The sequence below is a fragment of the Chiloscyllium punctatum genome, chromosome X (genome assembly GCF_047496795.1).
Source record: "Chiloscyllium punctatum isolate Juve2018m chromosome X, sChiPun1.3, whole genome shotgun sequence".
Classification (NCBI taxonomy): domain Eukaryota; kingdom Metazoa; phylum Chordata; class Chondrichthyes; order Orectolobiformes; family Hemiscylliidae; genus Chiloscyllium; species Chiloscyllium punctatum.
In genome coordinates, this window is record NC_092791.1 from 10,031,688 (window position 1) to 10,053,504 (window position 21,817).

General features: G+C 49.2%; 1 protein-coding gene across 2 annotated transcripts in view; it reads right to left on the reverse strand.

The window, feature by feature from the left end:
* Positions 1–21,817, reverse strand: part of LOC140471182 (myc box-dependent-interacting protein 1-like) — an 80,594-nt gene that overhangs the window by 14,399 nt on the left and 44,378 nt on the right. For both annotated transcript variants that reach the window (XM_072567071.1, XM_072567070.1), the window contains 8 exons: positions 17,898–17,952; positions 16,217–16,311; positions 12,646–12,741; positions 9,009–9,116; positions 7,820–7,905; positions 6,070–6,145; positions 4,528–4,610; positions 108–1,230 (listed from right to left, as the gene is read on the reverse strand). In XM_072567071.1, coding sequence (XP_072423172.1) covers positions 108–1,230; positions 4,528–4,610; positions 6,070–6,145; positions 7,820–7,905; positions 9,009–9,116; positions 12,646–12,741; positions 16,217–16,311; positions 17,898–17,952 — 1,722 coding nt within the window. The remainder of the gene's footprint in view (positions 1–107; positions 1,231–4,527; positions 4,611–6,069; positions 6,146–7,819; positions 7,906–9,008; positions 9,117–12,645; positions 12,742–16,216; positions 16,312–17,897; positions 17,953–21,817) is intronic.

A 21,817-nucleotide genomic window follows, 5' to 3' on the forward strand; every position in this document is an offset into this window, starting at 1 on the left:
CACATTTGCAATCCACGACGATGGATTTTCTTTCATCAGCGCAAGAGTAGGGCTGGACTTACCTCATGTGGGCGTGGCCAGAAACCCGATGTCTCTATCCCTCTTACCTGAGGTGACGCTGGGTCAGAGGTCATGGCGGCCTCACAAGGCGCGGGCGTGTCCTGGGAGCCATCTTCTGTCGAGCTCAAAGTATCATTCTCTCGAAGGCGAGTTGAAAGGACGGGGCCTTCCCTCGAAGCATTACACGCCGTGATTTCCTCGCTACAAGTCTGCGGCACCTCAGGAGCTGGAGGGTCGCTTGGACCGGTCGCCTCATTGACTGTATTTTCCGCAGGAGAGGACAAGGCCTCACTCAAGGTCTGGCCTCCAGGTTCCCCCACCGAGGTTATGGGGCCAGTCTGGGGAGTCAGCTCGGATGATGCCCGTTCTTCCATCAAGGGTGAAGCTTGGGCCTCTGAATCTGGCGCTTGACTTCCAGAAGGAGCTGCGGCATCCGAAGACACAGCTGGTGAGAGTTCAAGGGCATCGCTTGGCATCAGGGATACTTCCCCAGTCAACGGGGCTGAGTGAGGAGCCGGGGCTGGATCCGCTGACGGACTCAGAGGCGACAGCGAGGATGAGAGACTTAATTCCTCAACGGCTGCGCTGGCGTCCTTGCTCCCAGCATCAATACTCACAGTGGATGAGGTTTCCAGTGACAGGGGTGTATTGATAGCCAGGGCTTCTGAGCATGCTCCGTCAGTGGTCGATTCATCGCTGGACCTGGCGCCCGGCGTTGCTTGTGCTGGAGAGGGGTCACTTTGAGGGGCTTCGACCATCTTGGTAGGGGACTCTGACCTCAAATCTCCAGGCTCCTCAGCAGGTTCCAGATCAGTAGAGGCTGAGGTGTCTCGAGGTGAGGCGAGAGGGGATTGTGTGTCGGGAGAAGGGAGGTCCAGGGGCTCAGCCTTGCTTATTGATAAGCGGGGAAGAGGTTTCGGAGTTTTGATGGGCGGCGATGCAGCAGCGGGCGGCGGGTCTTCGTGTGGCTCAGCTGCTTCAGGGGCTTCCTCACTCGGTGCCACTGGTGGTGCCCGTGTAGCTTCAGTGGAGGGTGGGGCACCAGGAGGCACTACCTCTTCCTTTGGCAGAGCAGTGGTGGCTGAAGTTGGCATAAGGCCAATCTCCGACGAGCTTGAAAGTCGACTGGCCGGATTGACTGGTGACGAGATAATCAATGAACGCCTGTTGCTGTAACAGAGAAAGGCACAGGTACCTCATGTGTTTGTTTGTGGCTCTCATTGGACGATCGACAATGTTAATAAAAGCCATCACATTCGGTTGTTAGCTCAGGAAGGAGATTGCTGTGTTATGGACCAGGCCAGACCTCCTCAAAATATTTTAAGAAGATAGCCTGGAAGCTAATGTTGTCTTATTTTTAAAGCAGATGTGAAGTGGGTATTCCAGGCAGCTGGTTAAGACACTCAGCAAAACAGAATTTATTTAAACACGACAGTTGAAATGCGAGCAAAAGAAAACAGAATTTAGAATGACGACTACTGGGAAACCGATCCCTTACAGCAAATCAACAAAGGAGCTGTTCCAATTCCCATCATGTCCCATAAGCACACCCCTTGGCAAAAACTGAAACACAGATTCTTACAGGCAGGAGGGTACAACACCCAAAGAGAGATTTCAGAGAGAAAGTCAGTCAGGAATCATCTGCTGAAGCTTGCAACCTTTCCTGGACCCAGCATCTTGTGACTGCCACAGCTAAACCAAACTAGAAAAAAAACCTGAACTGGGAGAACTGGCCACACCCCTGCCATTGTTAAACAAGGCCTGTTTTAGACCCATCGGTACCTCTGACTTTATGGCCTCTTTTAAAAAAAACCCAAAGACAAAATAACGTTGTTAAAGTGACAGCAACGTCACATCTGAGCCGTATAGAGCGCACAGTGAAGACTCCAGCTTGACTTAGATATAGTTCTTAGGACTAAAGGGATCAAAGGGTATGGGGGAACAAAGTAGGGACAGGGTTGGATGGTCAGATTGAATGTTAGAGCAGACGCAAAGGACCAAAAGGCCTCCTCCTACTCCCATTTTCTATGTTTCTCTGGTGACGACACTCAAATTGGCCTCAGCTCCCTAATTGGATGGCAGTGCTACAGAACTCCAGTGCGGAGCTTAATGGCAAACATGCCTCACACCAGGAGCTAGCCATTCGGGTAAAAGGACAAGATGCAGCCACCTGGCACCGCCCAGAGAGAGGAGCCAAAAGAAGGTGAGAATTCAGACTCATTCATCTCGTTGCTGGGACGGAGGCAATGGGAAGGTGGCCTTCTGGAGGACGTTTCGGCAATTTTGGGAGGACTAACCCAGCAAGGGAATACACGATGAATGGTGGGGGCTCTCGGAAGAACGGTGGATCAGACGGACCTTGGTGTGCATATCCGTAGAAAGCAGCAGGACAGGTTGGTAAGCTGGTTAAGAGGGCATATGGCATACTCTTCATGAGGCAAGATGTTGAAGAGAAGGGTGGGGCAGTGATTTTTGGAGCTTTATATATGTTAATTAGGCCACAGCTGGAGTACAGTGTGCAGTTCTCCGCACGATAGGAAGCCTATAGCAGCAGAGGAGAGATAGTCATAGATGGTGTTAAGCTGGTTCAGGACTGACAGACCCTCATTAACTTACTTCACTCTTCTTTTTCTCCTAATTCTTAAATGATTCAAAATGGCGCCAAATCATGACAACAAATGATAGCTTTTCACTATTTTATTGTATTCTTACTGTAAAGTATACATGACAATAAAATTATTCATGTGATTACACTGGAGAGGGTGCAGAGGAGATTCACCAGCATATTGACTGGGGAAAGCTGTCTACACAGAATCCTGACAGGATGGACATTCAGCCCATCAAGTCCTCACTGAAGAGCCAGCCCTGTAACCCTACATTTCCCATAGTAAACCCACCCAGACTGCACATCCTTGGACACAACAGGGGAATTTAGCATGGCCAATCCACCCTAACCTGCACATCCCTGGGCACTGTGGGACAATTTAGCATGGCCAATCCACCCTAACCGACACATCCCTGGACACTATGGGACAATTTAGCACGGCCAATCCACCCTAACCTGCACATCCCTGGGTACTATGGGACAATTTAGCATGGCCAATCCACCCTAACCTGCACATCCCTGGGCACTATGGGACAATTTAGCATGGCCAATCCACCCTAACCTGCACATCCCTGGGCACTATGGGACAATTTAGCATGGCCAATCCACCCTAACCTGCATATCTTTGGACTGTGGGAGGAAACTGGAGCACCCGGAGGAAACCCATGCAGACATGGGGAGAAAGTGCAAACTCCACACAGACAGTCACCCGAGGCTGGAATCAAACCCAGGTCCCTGGCGCTGTGAGGCAGCAGTGCTAACCATCGAGCCACCGTGACACAAGGCTACGATGGAGGCAGTGACAGAGTCACCCAGGCAACCTTTCTCAATGTTTGGCATTTTGAACACTGTAGTTGTGAATGATGGTCTGCAGTTTGCAAATACAGTTTTACAGTTCCACAATCACCTCAGTGTTCTCAAATGAATGGAGAAGCTGAACGAGGAGTTCTTACAATTGAGACATGATGGAAATAAGAACAAGGTCTTAAGTCTTGCCTCATTACTGTCAGAATGGGTTCAGAATTATTGACAGGATGGGAGAACGGGAGAATTGAGAATACAACATGCACCTCTGCTGCAGATGCTCCAGCCCAAATGTGATTGAAAATGGCCAGAAAGGAGAAGGTTCCAAATTTAATGAAATGTACAGGAAAAGAGGGGCAGACAACCCCGGGAGAGGGTGGAAATCAGAGACTAACAGGAAGACAGATTTATGACAAGGGGAACAAAGAAGCTGAGACCACACGAGGGGTGGAACAGACCAAAGGGGCAAGAAGGAGGATATTGTATTGCGCTGATATCATGCACAAGAAATGAAGAGGAATGAGGAACCCATTTTGGGAAGGAAAGGAAGGAACAAACTTTCCATCTGCCCTGGAGAGGAACATTGCGACTGAGGAGAGAGGAAGGGTGTCAATGATGTGCGACCACAGAACGGGGCCAGAGCCAGATCAGGGAGATTGTTGGCAGCAGTGCAAGAGATACCCTCTGAAGGGTGAGACTCATGGGGAGATGCTCATCACAGCATCGTGAAGGAGGAGAAAGTCTGTTGGGGAAGAGGAGGGGGGAGGATTGGGGGGAGAGGGTGGAGATGCAGAACAATGAGGCACTAGTGAAACATTTATTGAGTGATGACATCGAATGACAGTGGGGCCAAGGTCCCATGCCAATGCAGAGAACTGGAAAGAGGGAAAAGTGAGTTGGAAACAAAGAGTGGGAAGGAAAGCAGTTTGAGCTGAGGGAGCAGTGCTTGGGAGACGGAAGGGAGGATGAACAGGGACAGGCATACAAAGGCCGGGCTGCCTTCAAAGCTGACGACACGGGACATGACGTTGCTGCAGTGGCGACTTGTCCTGACTTACCTGGCCACGCCCTTCACAATAAACACCGTGGTACTGTGCTGCTTCTCCAGTTTGGTCATCACAGAGTAGAGGCTCTGGTTCAGCTGCAAAAACACAAGTATTTACTGAACTTGAGGAGCACCACTGACACAGCAAACCACGTGTATCCGCAACTGAGGAGTGACAGCGATTGGTCCAGTTGTTGAGATTGCAACAACGGGGAACCAAAACGAACAGGTCACTCAATCCCAGAGACAGCACCCTCAACATCACTTTAATTAACAGAACTGGGAAAAGAACAAAACATTCATCATCAGGTTCGATACAGAGTAAAAGTCTCTCTCCACTGCCCCTATCAAACACTCCCAGGACAGGGACACCACGGGGTTAGATACAGAGTAAGGCTCTCTCTGCATTGTCCCCCCATCAAACACTCCCAGGACAGGGACACCACGGGGTTAGATACAGAGTAAAGGTCTCTCTACACTGTCCCCCCATCAAACACTCCCAGGACAGGGACAGCATGGGGTTAGATACAGAGTAAAGGTCTCTCTACACTGTCCCCCCATCAAACACTCCTAGGACAGGGACAGCACGGGGTTAGATACAGAGTGAAGGTCTCTCTGCATTGTCCCCCCATCAAACACTCCCAGGACAAGGACAGCATGGGGTTAGATACAGAGTAAAGCTCTCTCTACACTGTCCCCCATCAAACACTCCTAGGACAGGGACAGCACGGGGTTAGATACAGAGTGAAGGTCTCTCTGCACTGTCCCCCCATCAAACACTCCCAGGACAGGGACAGCACGGGGTTAGATACTGAGCAAAGCTGACTCTACACTGTCCCCCCATCAAACACACCCAGGACAGGGACAGCACGGGGTTAGATACAGAGTAAGGCTCCCTCCACACTGTCCCCCCCCATCAAACGCTCTCAGGACAGGGACAGCACGGGGTTAGATACAGAGTAAAGCTAACTCTACACTGTCCCCCATCAAACACTCCCAGGACAGGGACAGCACGGGGTTAGATACAGAGTAAAGCTCCCTCTACACTGTCCCCCATCAAACACTCCCGGGACAGGGACAGCACGGGGTTACATACAGAGTAAAGTTCTCTCTACACTGTCTCCCCATCAAACACTCCCAGGACAGGGACAGCACAGTGTTAGGTACAGAGTAAAGCTCCCTCTGCACTTCCCCCATCAAACACTCCCAGGGCAGGAACAGCACAGGGTTAGATACAGAGTAAAGCTCCCTCTACACTGTCCCCCATCAAACACTCCCAGGACAGGGACAGCACAGTGTTAGGTACAGAGTAAAGCTCCCTCTGCACTTCCCCCATCAAACACTCCCAGGGCAGGGACAGCACAGGGTTAGATACAGAGTAAAGCTCCCTCTACACTGTCCCCCCATCAAACACTCCCAGGGCAGGGACAGCACAGGGTTAGATACAGAGTTGTACACAGTGAGACTGCTGCATTTTTCGGCATTGCTTAATCTGTGCTTTCTCATGCAGTTTCACATTTTTGTGCCTCTCCTGACTATTTAAACCCATGCCTACCTTACTCATTTCCTGATAAAAGATATCCCGTAAGTTGGACATGTTCTGAAATATTGTCACGTAGCATCCAATGCGGCTGTTAAAACAGGAATTATGATCAGCTGTTACACCATTCGCGATAAATCCAGGGTTGAGAGTGCCACAAAGTGGACATAGCTGCATACTTCATGTGTGGAGAGAACCAGCTGAAGAACCATTCCCATTCAATTCAATGAGTCCTCTGAAACAGACTGAGTGTGGAACTCCCCTGTAACGACTTATGCCTGCCACGTTTTAAACAATTCTTCTCTCTGCCCCAGTTTTCCGAGGACACCTCGGAACTCAATTCTACCTCTCTAGCTACCAGAGGCCAGGCAATAGAAATCTCAAGCCACTGCTTCGAGCTCAGCTTGCTCACAAGGTGGTAGCAAAGGCAATGCCACTGTGCCAAGGCACACAAGGGCATTTCTTGGGTGTTCAGACCATAAAACGACGAAGCAGACGTAGGCCATTCAGCCCATCGAGCCTGCTCCCCCATTCATTGAGGTCATGGCTGCGTTTTTTCGGCACTTTCCTTATCAGCAGCTCAGAGGTGTTACTACACACCTCTAGAGAAGGGGGATCTTGAACCCGGAACTCCTGGTTCAGAGGTAGGGAAACTATCACCACAATTCTCATGCCCACTTTCCTGCCTTTTCCCCATCACCCCTCCATTCCCCTTCCTGATTAAACATCTCTCTGTCCCAGCCTTGAATATACTAACTGACCCAGCCCCTACAGCCCTCGGTGGGAAAGAATTCCACAGACTCACTCCCCTCTGAGAGAGGAAATTCCTCCTCATCTCTGTCTGCAATGGGTGACCCCTTATTCTGGGATTGTACCCTCTGGTCCTAGACTCTCTCCCACAAGGGGAAACAACCTCTCCACATCCCCCCTGTCAAGTCCCCCAGGGAATCTTGGATGTTTCAATAAGGTCACCTCTCATTCTTCTAAACCCCAATGAGTCCAGGCCCAACCTCCTCAACCTCTCCTCATGGGACAGTCCCTCCATAACCGAGATCAGCCGAGTGGACCTTGTCTGGATTTTTAAAACATTCATTAACAGGATGAGGGCATCACTGGCTCGGCCTGCATTTGTTGCCACCCCAAAGGGTCGTTAAGAGTCAACCCCATTGCTGTGGGTCTGGAGTCACATCTAGGCCAGACCAGGTAAGGATAGCAGTTTCCTTCCCTCAAGGACATTAGTGAACCAGATGTGTTTTTCCAGCAATCAGCAATGGTTTCACATTCATCATTTTCCTCTTAATTCCAGCTGGGTGGCATGGTGGCTCAGTGGTTAGCACTGCTGCCTCACAGTGCCAGCAACCCAGGTTCGATTCCAGCCTCGGGCGACTGACTGTGTGGAGTTTGCACATTCTCCCCGTGTCTGTGTGGGTTTCCTCCGGGTGCTCCGGTTTCCTCCCACAGTCCAAAAATGTGCAGGTTCGGGTGAATTGGCCATGCCACTATTGGCGCACAGCGTGTCAAGCCCTGACCAAAGCTGGAGTTAAACATTGCATTCGTGGAGCAGACGTCAACGTTTCAACAGCCTTGTTTCCCCTACGTGTCTTCCCATCCTCAACCATTCAGAGTTCCAACTCTGCAAATGGATTGATGGGGTAGTTCAGGGTCACGTCACTGTAACCAGCCCCTGCATGCACTGCCTGAGGGTGATCTGTTCATGATGTTCTTTGTGAGCTAAACGCTCCCTGATCCCAAAAGCAGACCATACCTGTTCCACAGCTCAGGGAGCTCCTCACGAAGTTGAGCATTCAGCTCTTCAAACTCATTCTGGGCGTTGACAAACTCCTCTTCTGCCTGAAAGATAAGCAGCCTAGAATGTAACGGCATTTGTCCACCCCAGACGCATCTATTACTCAACAAACTCCATCCACAGCATCTTCCAGTACTTGCTTTACCCTGAAATGCTGTCTCTGTTGAGTTCTCCACAGAGTTTGCCTGACCTGCATTTGAGTGTCCCAAATATTTTCTGTTTGATTTATAATCCTCTTGGTTGTGCAGATTTTGAGCAGTGCTGAAAAAATGCTTTCTGTCCTACTCGCATCAGGACAGAATCGCAAGAATCACCCAATCTCAGAACAACTTTTGATACTGCATGCCAATAGGTTGCTGATTGGTTGGCAAGGAGACTCGGATTGGTCGAGGGGTTGCCATGGAAAACACACCAGGGAACAGTTAACTGTCAACCTGTCTTCTCAATTTATTCACTGGATAGGGCCCAGCATTTATTGCTTGTGCCCCTTTGAGAAGGTGGGGGTGAGCTGCCATCTTGAACCGCTGCAAGTCCGTGTGCTGTGGGTTGACCCACAATGCCCTGAGGGAGGGAATTCCAGGATTTTGACCCAGCGACACTGAAGGAACGGCAATATATTTCCAACTCAGGATGGTGAGGGGCTCGGAGGGGAACTTGCAGGGGGTGGTGTTCCCATGTATCTGCTGCCCTTGTCCTTCTGCATGGTAATCATAAAGGATTGGGAAGGCATTGTTGTCAGAGCTATAATGAGTTGCTGTAGTGCAGCTTGTAGATTTAAATTCAGTCAACTTGACTGGTTTGAATTCAAACAAAAAATTGACAGTTAACTGCTCCGTGGTGTATTTTCCACAGCAATGCTTTGACTAATAGCAGTCCACTTGAAAACCAATCAGCGCCCTTTTCCCATGAGGTATATATTGTTGTTCCCTTTGGTATTTGGCATTCTTGCGCTTCTGTCCTGATGAGAGTAGGGTAAGGGACATGGACAGTGGTCCCCACTTTCCAACAACCCTCCCATCAGGCCATTCATTGTGTTCGCCGTTGTCTAGAAATCTCATCAACCACAAGTCCCGGCGATAGGGTGACAGGATCTGACAGGACATAAGGGCCAAAGCTGACCACTGAGATTTAACTGTCGCCGAGTTACCTTTGTGATCTTCGCTTCATCTTTCTTCTTGGCACTATGCAGAGATTCAAGGTGATGTCGGCAGCTGTCATAGTCCACCAGTTTACGCCCTCTTTTCGCAATGCGCTTCTGATGGATCGAGAACAAGCTCAGGTTCAATATTCACTCGGCCTCCACACTAACCTTCCTGGGACATAACCGCAGTTGGCTCTTGTGCATTAACCCTGGCAGTTATGTTTGTTTCTCAAGGAATTATTGCATTACAACTACATTTGTATATCGTCCTTCACAGGATAAACATCCTCAAGCTGCTTAAGGAGCAAACAAAATTTGAGGCGAATCATGGAATCCCTACAGTGGGGAAACAGGTAATTTGGCCCAACTGACTTCAGCAGTTTCCTCATTTCCCCTTCCCTCACCTCACCCTAGTTCCAAACTTCCAGCTCAGCACTGTCCCCATGACTCGTCCGACCTGCCTATCTTCTTTTCCACCTATCCACTCCACCCTCCTCCTTGACCTATCACCTTCATCTCCTCCCCCACTCACCCATTGTACTCTATGCTACTTTCTCCCCACCCCCACCCTCCTCTAGTTTATCTCTCCACGCTTCAGGCTCTCTGCCTTTATTCCTGATGAAGGGCTTTTGCCCGAAACATCAATTTTGCTGCTCCTCGGATGCTGCCTGAACTGCTGTTCTCTTCCAGCACCACAAATCCAAAATCTGGTTTCCAGCATCTGCAGTCATTGTTTTTACCTCCAAAGAGTAGCCCACCCAGACCCTGTCCCCTACACTATTACTCTACATTTACCCCTGACTAACGCAGCTAACCTACACACCCCTGAGCACTATGGGACAATTTAGCATGGCCAATTCACCTGACCTGCACATCTTTGGTTTGTGGGAAAAACCGGAGCACCCGGAGGAAACCAACGCAGACACGGGGAGAACGTGCCAACTCCACACAGTCATCCGAGGTTGGTTCCCTAGCACTGTGAGGCAGCATTGCTAACCACTGAGCCATCATGCCTCCCCTCAGGCTGGGAGCAACATGGTGAATGCAAAATAATGAGGATAAGCTCCACTTTGGAGAGAGCAACAAAGGTGCGGAGTGTTTCTTAAATACGGAGAGATAGGACAGTACTTGTTTTCAAAGGGACCTGGATCTCTTTGTTTTCAAAACACTGAAATCGAGCAGGCAAGGGGAGCAAGTAAGTAGGAAGGAAGACAATAGATCGGCCTTTATTTCAAGCGGATTTGAGCAAAAATGTGTTACTGTGATGGTACAAGATCTCACCCAGCTGCCATATTGTGGGCAGTCCTGGCTGAAGGAAGGACATGGAGGGTATGCAGCAGTGCTTCATCGGTGATTCCTGGGACAGTGGGATTACTACACACGGACAGATGGAGGAGACTGGACCTGTACCCTCCAGCATTTGGCAGTACGAGAGGTGATCTCATCAAAGCTTGCAAATGTCTGGCTGGGGGTCGACAGGGGAGAAGCAAGAAGCAAGTTTCCGCTTGGCTGAGGGATCGAGAACCAGGGGACACACAATCTCAGGATAAGGGGGCGGCCATTTTGGAATGAGAGAATGAGGGGTTTCTTCAGTCAGAGACCAGTACGGGAGGTGGTGGGGGTGGACTCTTTGGAGTTTTCTGAAGGATTAATTAAACTGGAGAAGGTTGAGAGAAGTTTTACCTGGATGTTTAGGGAGTGGAGGGCTTGAGATTTAAAAATAGACTGGTAAGGTTGGGATACTGGAGTGTAGGAGGTTGAAGAGGTTTATGAAATTATGAGGAGCATAGATAAGGTGACTAGCAAGGGTCTTTTTTTCCCAGGGTAGGGGAGTCCAACACTAGAGGGCATAGGTTTAGGGTGAGAGGGGAAAGATTTTAAAAGAGACCTAAGGGGCAACTTTTTCACACAGAGGGTGGTACGTGTATGGAATGAACTGCCAGAGGAAGTGGTGGAGGCTGGTACAATTACAGCATTTAAAAGGCATCTGGATATATGAACAGGAAGGGTCTAGAGAGATATGGGCCAAGTACTGGCAAATGGGACTCGATTAGGTGAGGATATCAAGTCGGCATGAACAAGTTGGACTGAAGGGTCTGTTTCTATGTTGTATATCTTTATGACTGCATAACTAAAGACAGATTATTCCCATGGACCTGATGGGGGACATCCTAGGATGCTAAAGGCAGTAACTACAGAGATAGCGAGTGCACTGGTTGTAATCTGCCAGGAATTCTTACATTCTGGAAAAGTTCCAGAGGACTAAAAACTGCCAGTGTAATCTTAAAAACCAAAGGTGGCAAATACAACTATCGGCCAATTATAGCCCGATGTGGTCTCCTCTGCATTGGGGAGACTGGGCGCCCTCTCGCAGAGCGCTTCAGATAACCTCTCTGGGACACCCGCACCAATTAACCCCACCGCCCCGTGGCTAAACATTTCAACTCCCCCTCCCACTCTGCCGAGGACATGCAGGTCCTGGGCCTCCTCCATCACCACTCCCTCACCACCCGACGCCTGGAGGAAGAATACCTCATCTTCCGCCTCAGGACCCTTCAACCCCAGGGCATCAATGTGGAATTCACCAATTCCCTCATCTCCCCTTCCCCCGCCTTACCCCAGTTCCAACCTTCCAGCTCAGCACCATCCTCATGACCTGTCCCACCTGTCCACCATCCTTCCCACCTATCCGCTCCACCCTCCTCTCCGACCTAGGAAGGCCAAGGAAATGTTGCTCTTTATTCCAAAGGGAATGGAGTATAAAAATAGGGAGGATTTTGCTATATCTATATAAGACACCGGTCAGACCACAGCTGGAATACTGAGAACAGGTTTGGGTCCCTTTATCTGAGGAAAGACAGACTGACATTGGAGGCAGCCCAGAGAAGGTCCACTCGGCTGATCCCGGGTTTGGTGGGACTGTCCCATGAGGAGAGGTTGAGGAGGTTGGGCCGGGACTCATTGGGGTTTAGAAGAATGAGAGGTGACCTTTATTGAAACATCCAAGATTCCCTGGGGGACTTGACAGGGGGGGATGTGGAGAGGTTGTTTCCCCTTGTGGGAGAGAGTCTAGGACCAGAGGGTACAATCCCAGAATAAGGGGTCACCCATTGAAGACAGAGATGAGGAGGAATTTCTTCCCTCAGAGGGGAGTGAGTCTGTGGAATTCTTTCCCACCGAGGGCTGTAGGGGCTGGGTCAGTGAGTATATTCAAGGCTGAGACAGAGAGATGTTTAATCAGGAAGGGGAATGGAGGGGTGATGGGGAAAAGGCAGGAAAGTGGGAGTTGGGGGGTATCAGAGTTGAAAAGTGTGGTGCTGGAAAAACACAGCATCCAGCATCTGCAGTCCTCACTTTCTCCTAGTTGGGGGGTATCAGGTCAACTATGACCTCATTGAATGGCGGAGCAGACTCGATGGACTGAATGGCCTCCTGCTGCTCCTCCATCTCATAGTCTTATGAATCCCCAAGGTCAGTTACTCTCAATAAGGATTGAAATGCTTTTGTTTCGTTCATGATGACCACTGGTTCTCAATGCTTTCACTGGTGGAGATACCAGTCCTACGACACGACGTTTATTGGCTGGTCAACTTTTTCAAAAGAAGTAAGTGGGAACATATTTCTGTCCTCTCTTGTGACTCACCTTAAATGCTGGGAACTGGCTCAGGTAGGTCTCCAATGTCCTCAGGGCCTGATCTGATAGTTTCTCTTCATAGTCCGCCCACAACAGGTCATTATTCTGAAATTACAAAACTCTCGTAAAAGCTACAGTTGGCACAACAGATGCTGTTGTGTTGCTTTGTTGCTCTTGATGTACGTTTGTGCTTTGCACTTGAATCTCAAAGATGCTCATTGGTTAATTCATTGAGAACAGGAGTTGGTTCAGTCATAGAACCCTTGCAGTGTGGAAGCAGGCCATTCAGCCCACACTAACCCTCCAAGCCAAGGAACTCATTATTGACTTTCAGCAGAATGTTATTCATGTCCCCCCCCTACACATTAACAGCACAGAGGTGGAACGAGTGGAGAGTGTCAAGCTCCTGGGAGTGGTCATCCACAACAAGCTTTCCTGGACTCTTCATGTGGATGCACTGGTTACAAAGGCCCAACGTCTCTTCTTCCCCAGTCAGCTGAGGAAATTTGGCATGATGGCAAATACCCTTACCAACTTTTATAGGTGCGCCATCGAGAGCATTCTGTCTGGATGTATCACTACCTGGTATGGCAACTGCACCATTCAAGATCGGAGATGGTTACAGAGAGTGGGGAACTCGGCCCGGACAATCACAAAGACCAACCTCCCATCTATAGAATCCATCTACCAGACCCGCTGTCAAGGAAAGGCCGCCAGCATTCTCAAAGATCCATCCCACCCTGGCAATGTTTTTCTACAACCTCTACCATCAGAGAGAAGGTACAGAAGCCTGGACACTCACACCAGCCGGTTTCGAAACAATTTCTATCCTACGGTTGTTCGAATACTGAATGGACTCACAAGCTCTTAGCATTCGCTTGTATTTTTGTTTTTGCTACTGTTTACCTATTATTTATTTATCGATGCTCCTTAACTCTGTGATATGCCTGTATTGCTCACAAGACAAGGCTTTTCACTGTGTCTCGGTACACGGGACAATCAATTCAATGATAATGTCACCCCAAAACCCTGCATTTCCCATGGTGAACCCACTGAGCCTGCACATCCCTGGACACTATGGGCAATTTATCACAGCCAGTCCCCTTAACTTGCACATCTTTTGACTCCAGAAAGAAACTGGAACACCCAGAGGAAACCCGTACAGAATGTGCAAACTCCACACAGACCTGCCTGAGGCTGGAATCAAACCTGGGTCCCTGTGCTGTGAGGCAGCAGTGCTAATCACTAAGCCACTGTGCTACTGTACAGGACATTGGTTACCGCACTCAATTCTGGTCTCCCTCCTCTCGGAAGGATGTTGTGAAACTTGAAAGGGTTCAGAAAACACTTACAAGGATGTTGCCAGGGTTGGAGGGTTTGAGCTACAGGGAGAGGCTGAACAGGCTGGGGCTGTTTTCCCTGGAGTGTCAGAGGCTGAGGGGTGACCTTATAGAGGTTTACAAAATTATGAGGGGCATGGGTAGAGTAGATAGACAAGGTCTTTTCTGCAGGGTAGGGGGAGTCCAAAACTAGAGTGCTTAGGTTTGAGGTGAGAGGGGAAAGATTTAAAAGGGACCTAAAGGGCAACATTTTCACGCAGAGGGTGGTACGTGTATGGAATAAGCTGCCAGAGGAAGTGGTGGAGGGTGGTACAATTGCAACATTTAAAAGGCATTTCGATGGGTACATGAAGAATGTAGAACATAGAACAGTACAGCACTGTACAGGCCCTTTGGGACTCGATGTTGTGCCAGCCTTCTATCCTACTCTAAGATCAGATTAATCTACATACTCTGCATTGTACTACCACCTATGTGTCAATCCAAGAGTCGCTTAAATGAAGAAAGGTTTAGAGGGATATGGGCCAAGTGCTGACAAATGGAACTAGATCAGTTTAGGATATCTAGTCAGCAAGTTGGACTGAAGGGTTTGTTTCCATGCTGTACATCTCTGTGACTCTATGTTGCTGTTTCTTTGTCCTGCTCCCATGCATTTAATGATTCTGACTCCATCATAATTACCACAGTTGGCCCCTTCAGAACAACACATAGTTCAATCCCAGACGTTCAACTGGGAGTGTTCTGCCGACAGGATTTAAAGACCTGAAGCAACTTTAAGGGCCCAACTTTAACCTTGCTGTTACTGCTCAGGGATGGAACATCTCCGAGTGGTCAAATTGCTGCTTGTTTAACAGTCAAGCCATCAAAAGCAGCAACAATTTATGTTTTAGTTTATTCATTCACAGGATCCAGGCTAGGCCAGCAATTTTGCCCATCCCTAATTGCCCAGAGACAGCCATGTTGCTTTGAGTCTGGAGTCACATGTAGGTCGGACCGGGAGCACAGACATCCCCTCCTTGCGTTTCCACCCGGAGCTCAGGAATACCACCAGTGAGGGCACCCCGTCTCTCGTCTCCGCTTCCTGACATGTTCGGTCACCGTGACAACCTGGTAGAGCTGACAAACCCCTCCCACATCATCCTGGAATCCTTGGCCTCAATATCCAAGGGCAAAACCCAGAGGGCCGTGGGCGGAGGGCGAGACAGGGTAGATTGAGTGTTGCAGCAACCGACTGGCTCATGGACAAAGTCTGAGGTCAAGGTGGAGGAGGGGGGGGGAAGGGTAAACCAGCAGAAGAAGACGGCCCCTCCATTTCTTCTGGCCTTGGAAAAGCACGTGTGAGCACAACGTCAGACCTCACTATCTCAAAGCAGATCAGGCTGCCAGAGCTCAATCCCACCAGCTCAAGGTTTGGGAAATGGTGCTCTGTCCTCTCACCATCTTGTGGGCGGAGTCACTGAGCAGACTCAGAGAGCATCTGACAACACAGAAATAAGGCCCTTCGGTCCATTGCTTTCATGCCAGTCATCGATCTATTCTAATCCTGTTTTCCAGCATGTGACCTGTAGGTTTGTATGCTATGGCATTTCAAGTGCTCATCTAAATGGTTCTGAAATGTGCTGAGGGTTTCTGCCTGCACTGCCCCTTCAGACAGTGAGTTCCAGATTCCCACCACCCTCTGGGTGAAACACTGTGTCCTCAAATCCCCCTCGAAACCACCTGCTCCTCACTTTAAAACTGTGCCCCCTAATTATCGACCCCTCTGCTAAGGGGAAAGGTTTCTCTCTATCCACCCTGTCTCTTCCCTTCAGAACTTTCTACACCTCTATCAGACCCTCACTCAGCCTTCTCTGCTTTAAGGAAAACAACCCCAGTGTATCCAGCCTCTCTTCAGCGTTGAAATGCTCCATCCCAGGCAACATCCTGGTGAATCTCCTCTGCACCTCCCTCTAGTGTAATCACATTCTTCCTATAGAGTGGGGATCAGAATTGCACACAGTACGCCAGCTGGGGTCTCATAAATGTGGGACACAGCTCCACCGTAAGCTCGCTACTCTTCCTCCTAACACGGATTTAAAAGCTTATTCAAGTGGCATTCTTGCTGAACTGCCTCTCTGAGTCAGCACTGGTCGTTGATGTGTTTCCAAACGGAGGAGCCTACCCCCCCACTGTTCGGTCCCGCTAATGACGTGCAGTGGCTGAAAGAGAGAGTGTTGGCCAACACAGGAGATCTCACTCACCTCTACGATGGGGAGCAGCTCATCCTTGCCTTCCCAGTCGGGCTCATATATCTCCTGCAGGGTAAGGCAGAGTCTCTTCGACGTGTCGTGCATCGCTGGGAAAAGTGGAGAATCAGAGGCTGCTCAGTTCTGTCCAGACCAGGTAATGCCATGAAAGGAAAAGTAAGTCTGAGGAGTGGGGAGGCCAGGCCCGTGGGTGGCTAATGGCACTCTACTGGGTGTGCACTTTCATTTCACTGCAGGGTTAAACCCAACAGGATTCTTTTATTTTGTCAAAGACTGGGCCTAGCATTTATTGCCCCATCCCTAGTTGCCCCCCTTGAGAAGGTGGGGGGTGAGCTGCCATCTTGAACCGCTACAGTCCGTGTGCTGTAGGTTGACCCACAATGCCCTGAGGGAGGGAATTCCAGGATTTTGACCCAGCAACACTGAAGGAACGGGGATATATTTCCAAGTCAGGATGGTGAGGGGCTCGGAGGGGAACTTGCAGGGGGTGGTGTTCCCATGTATCTGCTGCCCTTGTCCTTCTAGATGGAAGTGGTCGTAGGTTTGGAAGGTGCTGTCTGAGGATCTTTGGTGAGTTTCTGCAGTGCATCTTGTAGATGGTACACACTGCTGCTACTGAGCGTCGGTGGGAGGAGGGAGTGGATGTTTGTGGATGTGGGGCTGATCAAGCGGCTGCTTTGTCCTGGATGGTGTCGAGTTTCTTTACACTGATGCAGCCCAACAACTAGGTGGTCTTTGTGAAGCTTTCTAACAAGTTCAACCTCCCCTGAGAGACTGAAACAGGCAAGGAACCAGGGTCAATCCTGAGCGGGCTACTGAATTTGAATTTGAATTAGAAATCAAATTCAAGTTCAAATTCAAATTAGAATTAGAATGAGAATTAGAATTATCTTCATTGTCTCACTGAGTACAGTGAAAAGTGTCTACATTGCACCATTTTGATACAAAGGTACCTAGGTACAGATCCTTAAGTACTGGGAGCCATGGTGAGTGTTGTGACAACCATTGACCTTAATGGAGATAAAACGAGGGAAGCAGGGGAAACGCGGGTCTCATTCCTCTCCAATGACTCCTGTCGGGAGACAGGTGTAGATTCCGAGTGGAAGAAACGACTGGATTTAGCTGTGAAGCTCCCCCTTTTATCTCCCCCCTTGTCCCAGTCCAATATCAGGTGGGTACCCAAAATCTGGGTTTACATATGGAGATTATCAGTTCACATGTGTCTGAAAGCCAAGTATTGAGATCCCTGCTGTCAATATTGGTTGCTTCCAAGCAATTTACTGAGTCTGCCATTTTAATGGGCAGGATGTTTCAGTGTTTTGGGCCTGTACACGAGACGGGACAGCATTACCCACTGCCTGGCAGGCACAAGGAACTGGCTTTAGTGTATACACCAAGACAGACATTATGGAGTCCGTTCAGCAAGGTATTTGACTCTGCAGGGCATCACAGCAGAGCCTGAAGCTGGGCTAACACAGATAGACAGTGACCCAGAGATCAGTATCACGACTTCCCCGGATGCATCCGTCAATCAACTGTTAGCCTGAACTATAAGAGAACATGCCAATATAAGGCTCATAAGATGGTGGGGAAGAGTAATTTTCAAAGACAGGGAGGATTAAATGAGTGCACAGGAATAAAGAGAATCATCAGAAAGCTAAGGGACATTCCATACCTCTCACAGCATTCAGATAGGCTTTCAGGTCCTTTTGCAGCTTGCTCCCATCAGCCTACAATAAAAACACAAAGTTCAGCTTCACGTTTTACAGCTGTCCTCTCCTCTGGCACACAGCATTGCAACACTGGTGGGGACTCCTGCTCCTCTGGTGAAAACAAAATCCCCACCTTTGGTGCAGCCACCTTATCCCCAGTACACAGGTACACTGTATCTAACACCGTGCTGTCCCTATCCTGGGAGTGTTTGATGGGGGACAGTGTAGAGAGAGCTTTACTCTGTATCTAACCCCGTGCTGTCCCTGTCCTGGGAGTGTTTGATGGGGGGACAGTGTAGAGGGAGCTTCACTCTGTATCTAACCCCGTGCTGTCCCTGTCCTGGGAGTGTTTGATGGGGGACAGTGTAGAGAGAGCTTTACTCTGTATCTAACACCGTGCTGCCCCTGTCCTGGGAGTGTTTGATGGGGGACAGTGTAGAGAGAGCTTTACTCTGTATCTAACCCCGTGCTGCCCCTGTCCTGGGAGTGTTTGATGGGGGACAGTGTAGAGAGAGCTTTACTCTGTATCTAACCCCGTGCTGCCCCTGTCCTGGGAGTGTTTGATGGGGGACAGTGTAGAAGGAGCTTTACTCTGTATCGAACCCCGTGCTATCCCTGTCCTGGGAGTGTTTGATGGGGGGACAGTGTCGAGAGAGCTTTACTCTGTATCTAACCCCGTGCTGCCCCTGTCCTGGGAGTGTTTGATGGGGGACAGTGTAGAGAGAGCTTTACTCTGTATCTAACCCCGTGCTGTCCCTGTCCTGGGAGTGTTTGATGGGGGGACAGTGTAGAGAGAGCTTTACTCTGTATCTAACCCCATGCTGCCCCTGTCCTGGGAGTGTTTGATGGGGGACAGTATAGAGAGAGCTTTACTCTGTATCTAACCCCATGCTGTCCCTGTCCTGGGAGTGTTTGATGGGGGGACAGTGTAGAGAGAGCTTTACTCTGTATCTAACCCCATGCTGCCCCTGTCCTGGGAGTGTTTGATGGGGGACAGTATAGAGAGAGCTTTACTCTGTATCTAACCCCATGCTCTCCCTCTCCTGGGAGTGTTTGATGGGGGGGACAGTGTAGAGGAAGCTTTACTCTGTATCTAACCCCGTGCTGCCCCTGTCCTGGGAGTGTTTGATGGGGGGCAGTGGAGAGAGAGCTTTACTCTGTATCTAACCCCGTGCTGTCCCGGTCCTGGGAGTGTTTGATGGGGGGACAGTGTAGAGAGAGCTTTACTCTGTATCTGACCCTGTTCTGCCTCTGTCCTGGGAGTGTTTGATGGGGGGACAGTGTAGAGGAAGCTTTACTCTGTATCTGACCCTGTGCTGCTTCTGTCCTGGAAGTGTTTGATGGGGGGACAGTGTAGAGGAAGCTTTACTCTGTATCTGACCCTGTGCTGCCTCTGTCCTGGGAGTGTTTGATGAGGACAGTGTAGAGGGGGCTTTACTCTGTATCTGACCCTGTGCTGCCTCTGTCCTGGGAGTGTTTGATGGGGGGGACAGTGTAGAGAGAGCTTTACTTCAATTTTACAGAGTGGCGGGACAGTGACTTGCATTTTAAGAGAGTAGGGGGTGGTCTACCACCTATTGGAGAGTGCAGTCCAAGTCCAACCCATTCATTGCCTATACATGAAACACCTGCCTCCATATCTCCCATGGCAAAGAATCCTTGACCAGGCCAAATTGGCACAGTGCAGCACCGAGTTGGAATCTCATCTCCAAACTCTGGAGGCTTGCACGGCATCTCAACTTTGCACAACTGGCAGAGTATGACGGCGGTCAGCACCAAATGATGTTGAGGTTTCTTAATATTTTTGGTGAGAGAAACAGATGGTGGATTTTAGTCGCCTTTCAGCACACAAAACTGGGGGACAGCACTTGTGGCACAGTGGTAGTGTCTTAACCTCCGGACCAGAAGACCTGGGTTCAAGTCCTATCTCAGCCATGGAGATGTGTCATTACATACCTGAGTTGGTGAATTAAAATAACTGTTGCCAATAAATAGGAAAGATTGTGTGTGGATGAGGTGAGTGATGGTAAACTCTGGACCCCAACTGCTCAGAAAGACATAATTGACCTGGAGGAAGTACTGAAGATTTACCAGAATGGTTTAAGAAAGGGGTGTTCCAGACACAAGTTGAAAAATCTGAAGTTGTTCTCCTTGGATGAAAGGAAGCTAGGGGTGGGAGGAATGTATTGAAGGGTACAGGACCAGAACAGGCTTAGGTGAGATGGAAAAGGAATAACCAACTGCACAAGAACCAGAAGATACAAGTTTAACATTTCAAACAGGGGAATGCCCTGCAATTCTGTGCACGTGTGGGGTGATAGAACTGGAAACAACCAATGATTTCAAAAGGAAATGGAATTGGTGCTTGAAAGAAATAAAATTGCCAGGTTCAAAGGGAATAAAGAATGGGCATGCAAACTGATGGGAAACACAACGATAAAAATCACACGACACCAGGTTATAGTCCAACAGGTTTATTTGGAAGCGCTAGCTTTTGGAGTGCTGCTCCTTCATCAGGGGATTGTCAAAGCTTCTCCTGAAGATCTCAAAGGAGAATGGTTGATAAGGGCAATCGCAACAGGAGAATTTTGAATGGAAATCAAGGGAAGCCATAACGGTTACTTTGTATCTGTCTTCACAGAAGGATGACCGAGGACTTGTGCCCTTGAGCCAATGGATGTGAAAGAGATGGGGCAGAGGAGTGGGGCTGGCTGGATTGCTCTCTGCAGAGCCAGCATAATCTCAATGGATTGAATGGCCCGCTTCAGTGTTGTAAGTAACTCTATGGGTAAGCTATCCATTCAATGAGAGCCCCCCTGTAAATGCCTCATATCCCTCTGCCCACTGGTAAACAAAAAAAATCTAATAGAAGACAATTTCTAAATGTTATTATCCTCGATATGAAAAGGTATTTCCTAATTTGAATCCTGAAAAGTCAGGCTCCAATGTTTTGACTTTGCCCCTCATCTTAGACTAAGACAAAAAAAAAACTGGCAGATGCTGGAATCCAAGGTAGACCGTCAGGAGGCTGGAAGAACACAGTAGGCCAGGCAGCATCAGGAGGGGGAGAAGTTGACGTTTCAGGTCTAACCATTTAGGACTGCTTCAGTTATACCCTAAGGGTTACACCTGAAACGTCGACTTCTCCACCTCCTGATGCTTCGTGGCTTTCTGTGTTCTTCCAGCCTCCTGCTTGCCTACTTAATCTTAGACTCCCAAGGCAATGGAAATTATTTCTCCCATTCTACCCCACGTATCTTAAAAACTGGAGGGAAAAGGCAGCAAAGTGGAGTTGTGGTTATCCGAACAGCCATGGTCTTTTTCAATGTCAGGGCAAACTCGGTGGGCCGAATGGCCTGCTACTTCTCCAACATCTTCTGGACTGAAGTAGACCATTCTTGGGATGACACTGCTGAGGCATCACAAAGCTCAGTGCCTAGTCCACAACGGTTCACTCTGGATAGAAATACATGAGGGGCAATTGTAACATCTCCAAATCTGCTCCTCACATCACATTGGACTGGAATGGGAGTCTCGAGAAGGGTTCAAGGAGGCCTGAAGGGGGCTTGGGCTGGAGAGGTGAATGGGCTGGAACATGGCAGATGGAATATCACGTGAATAAGCATGAAGTTATTTACTTTGGTCGAAGAAAGCCGAGGCAGAATATTTCTGAACTGGGTTGAGAGGTGCAGGCGTCCATAGAGGTCTGGTGCTCCTTGTCCAGGCGATACTAAAAGCTAGCAGGCAGGTGCAGCAAGCAGTTAAGATGACAAATGGCGTGTTAGCTCTCATTTCAAAGAGATTTGAAATGAAATCCTTCAGGGGATGTGGGCATCACTGGCTGGGCTAGCATTTATTGTCCGTTCCTTGTCGCCCCTTGAGA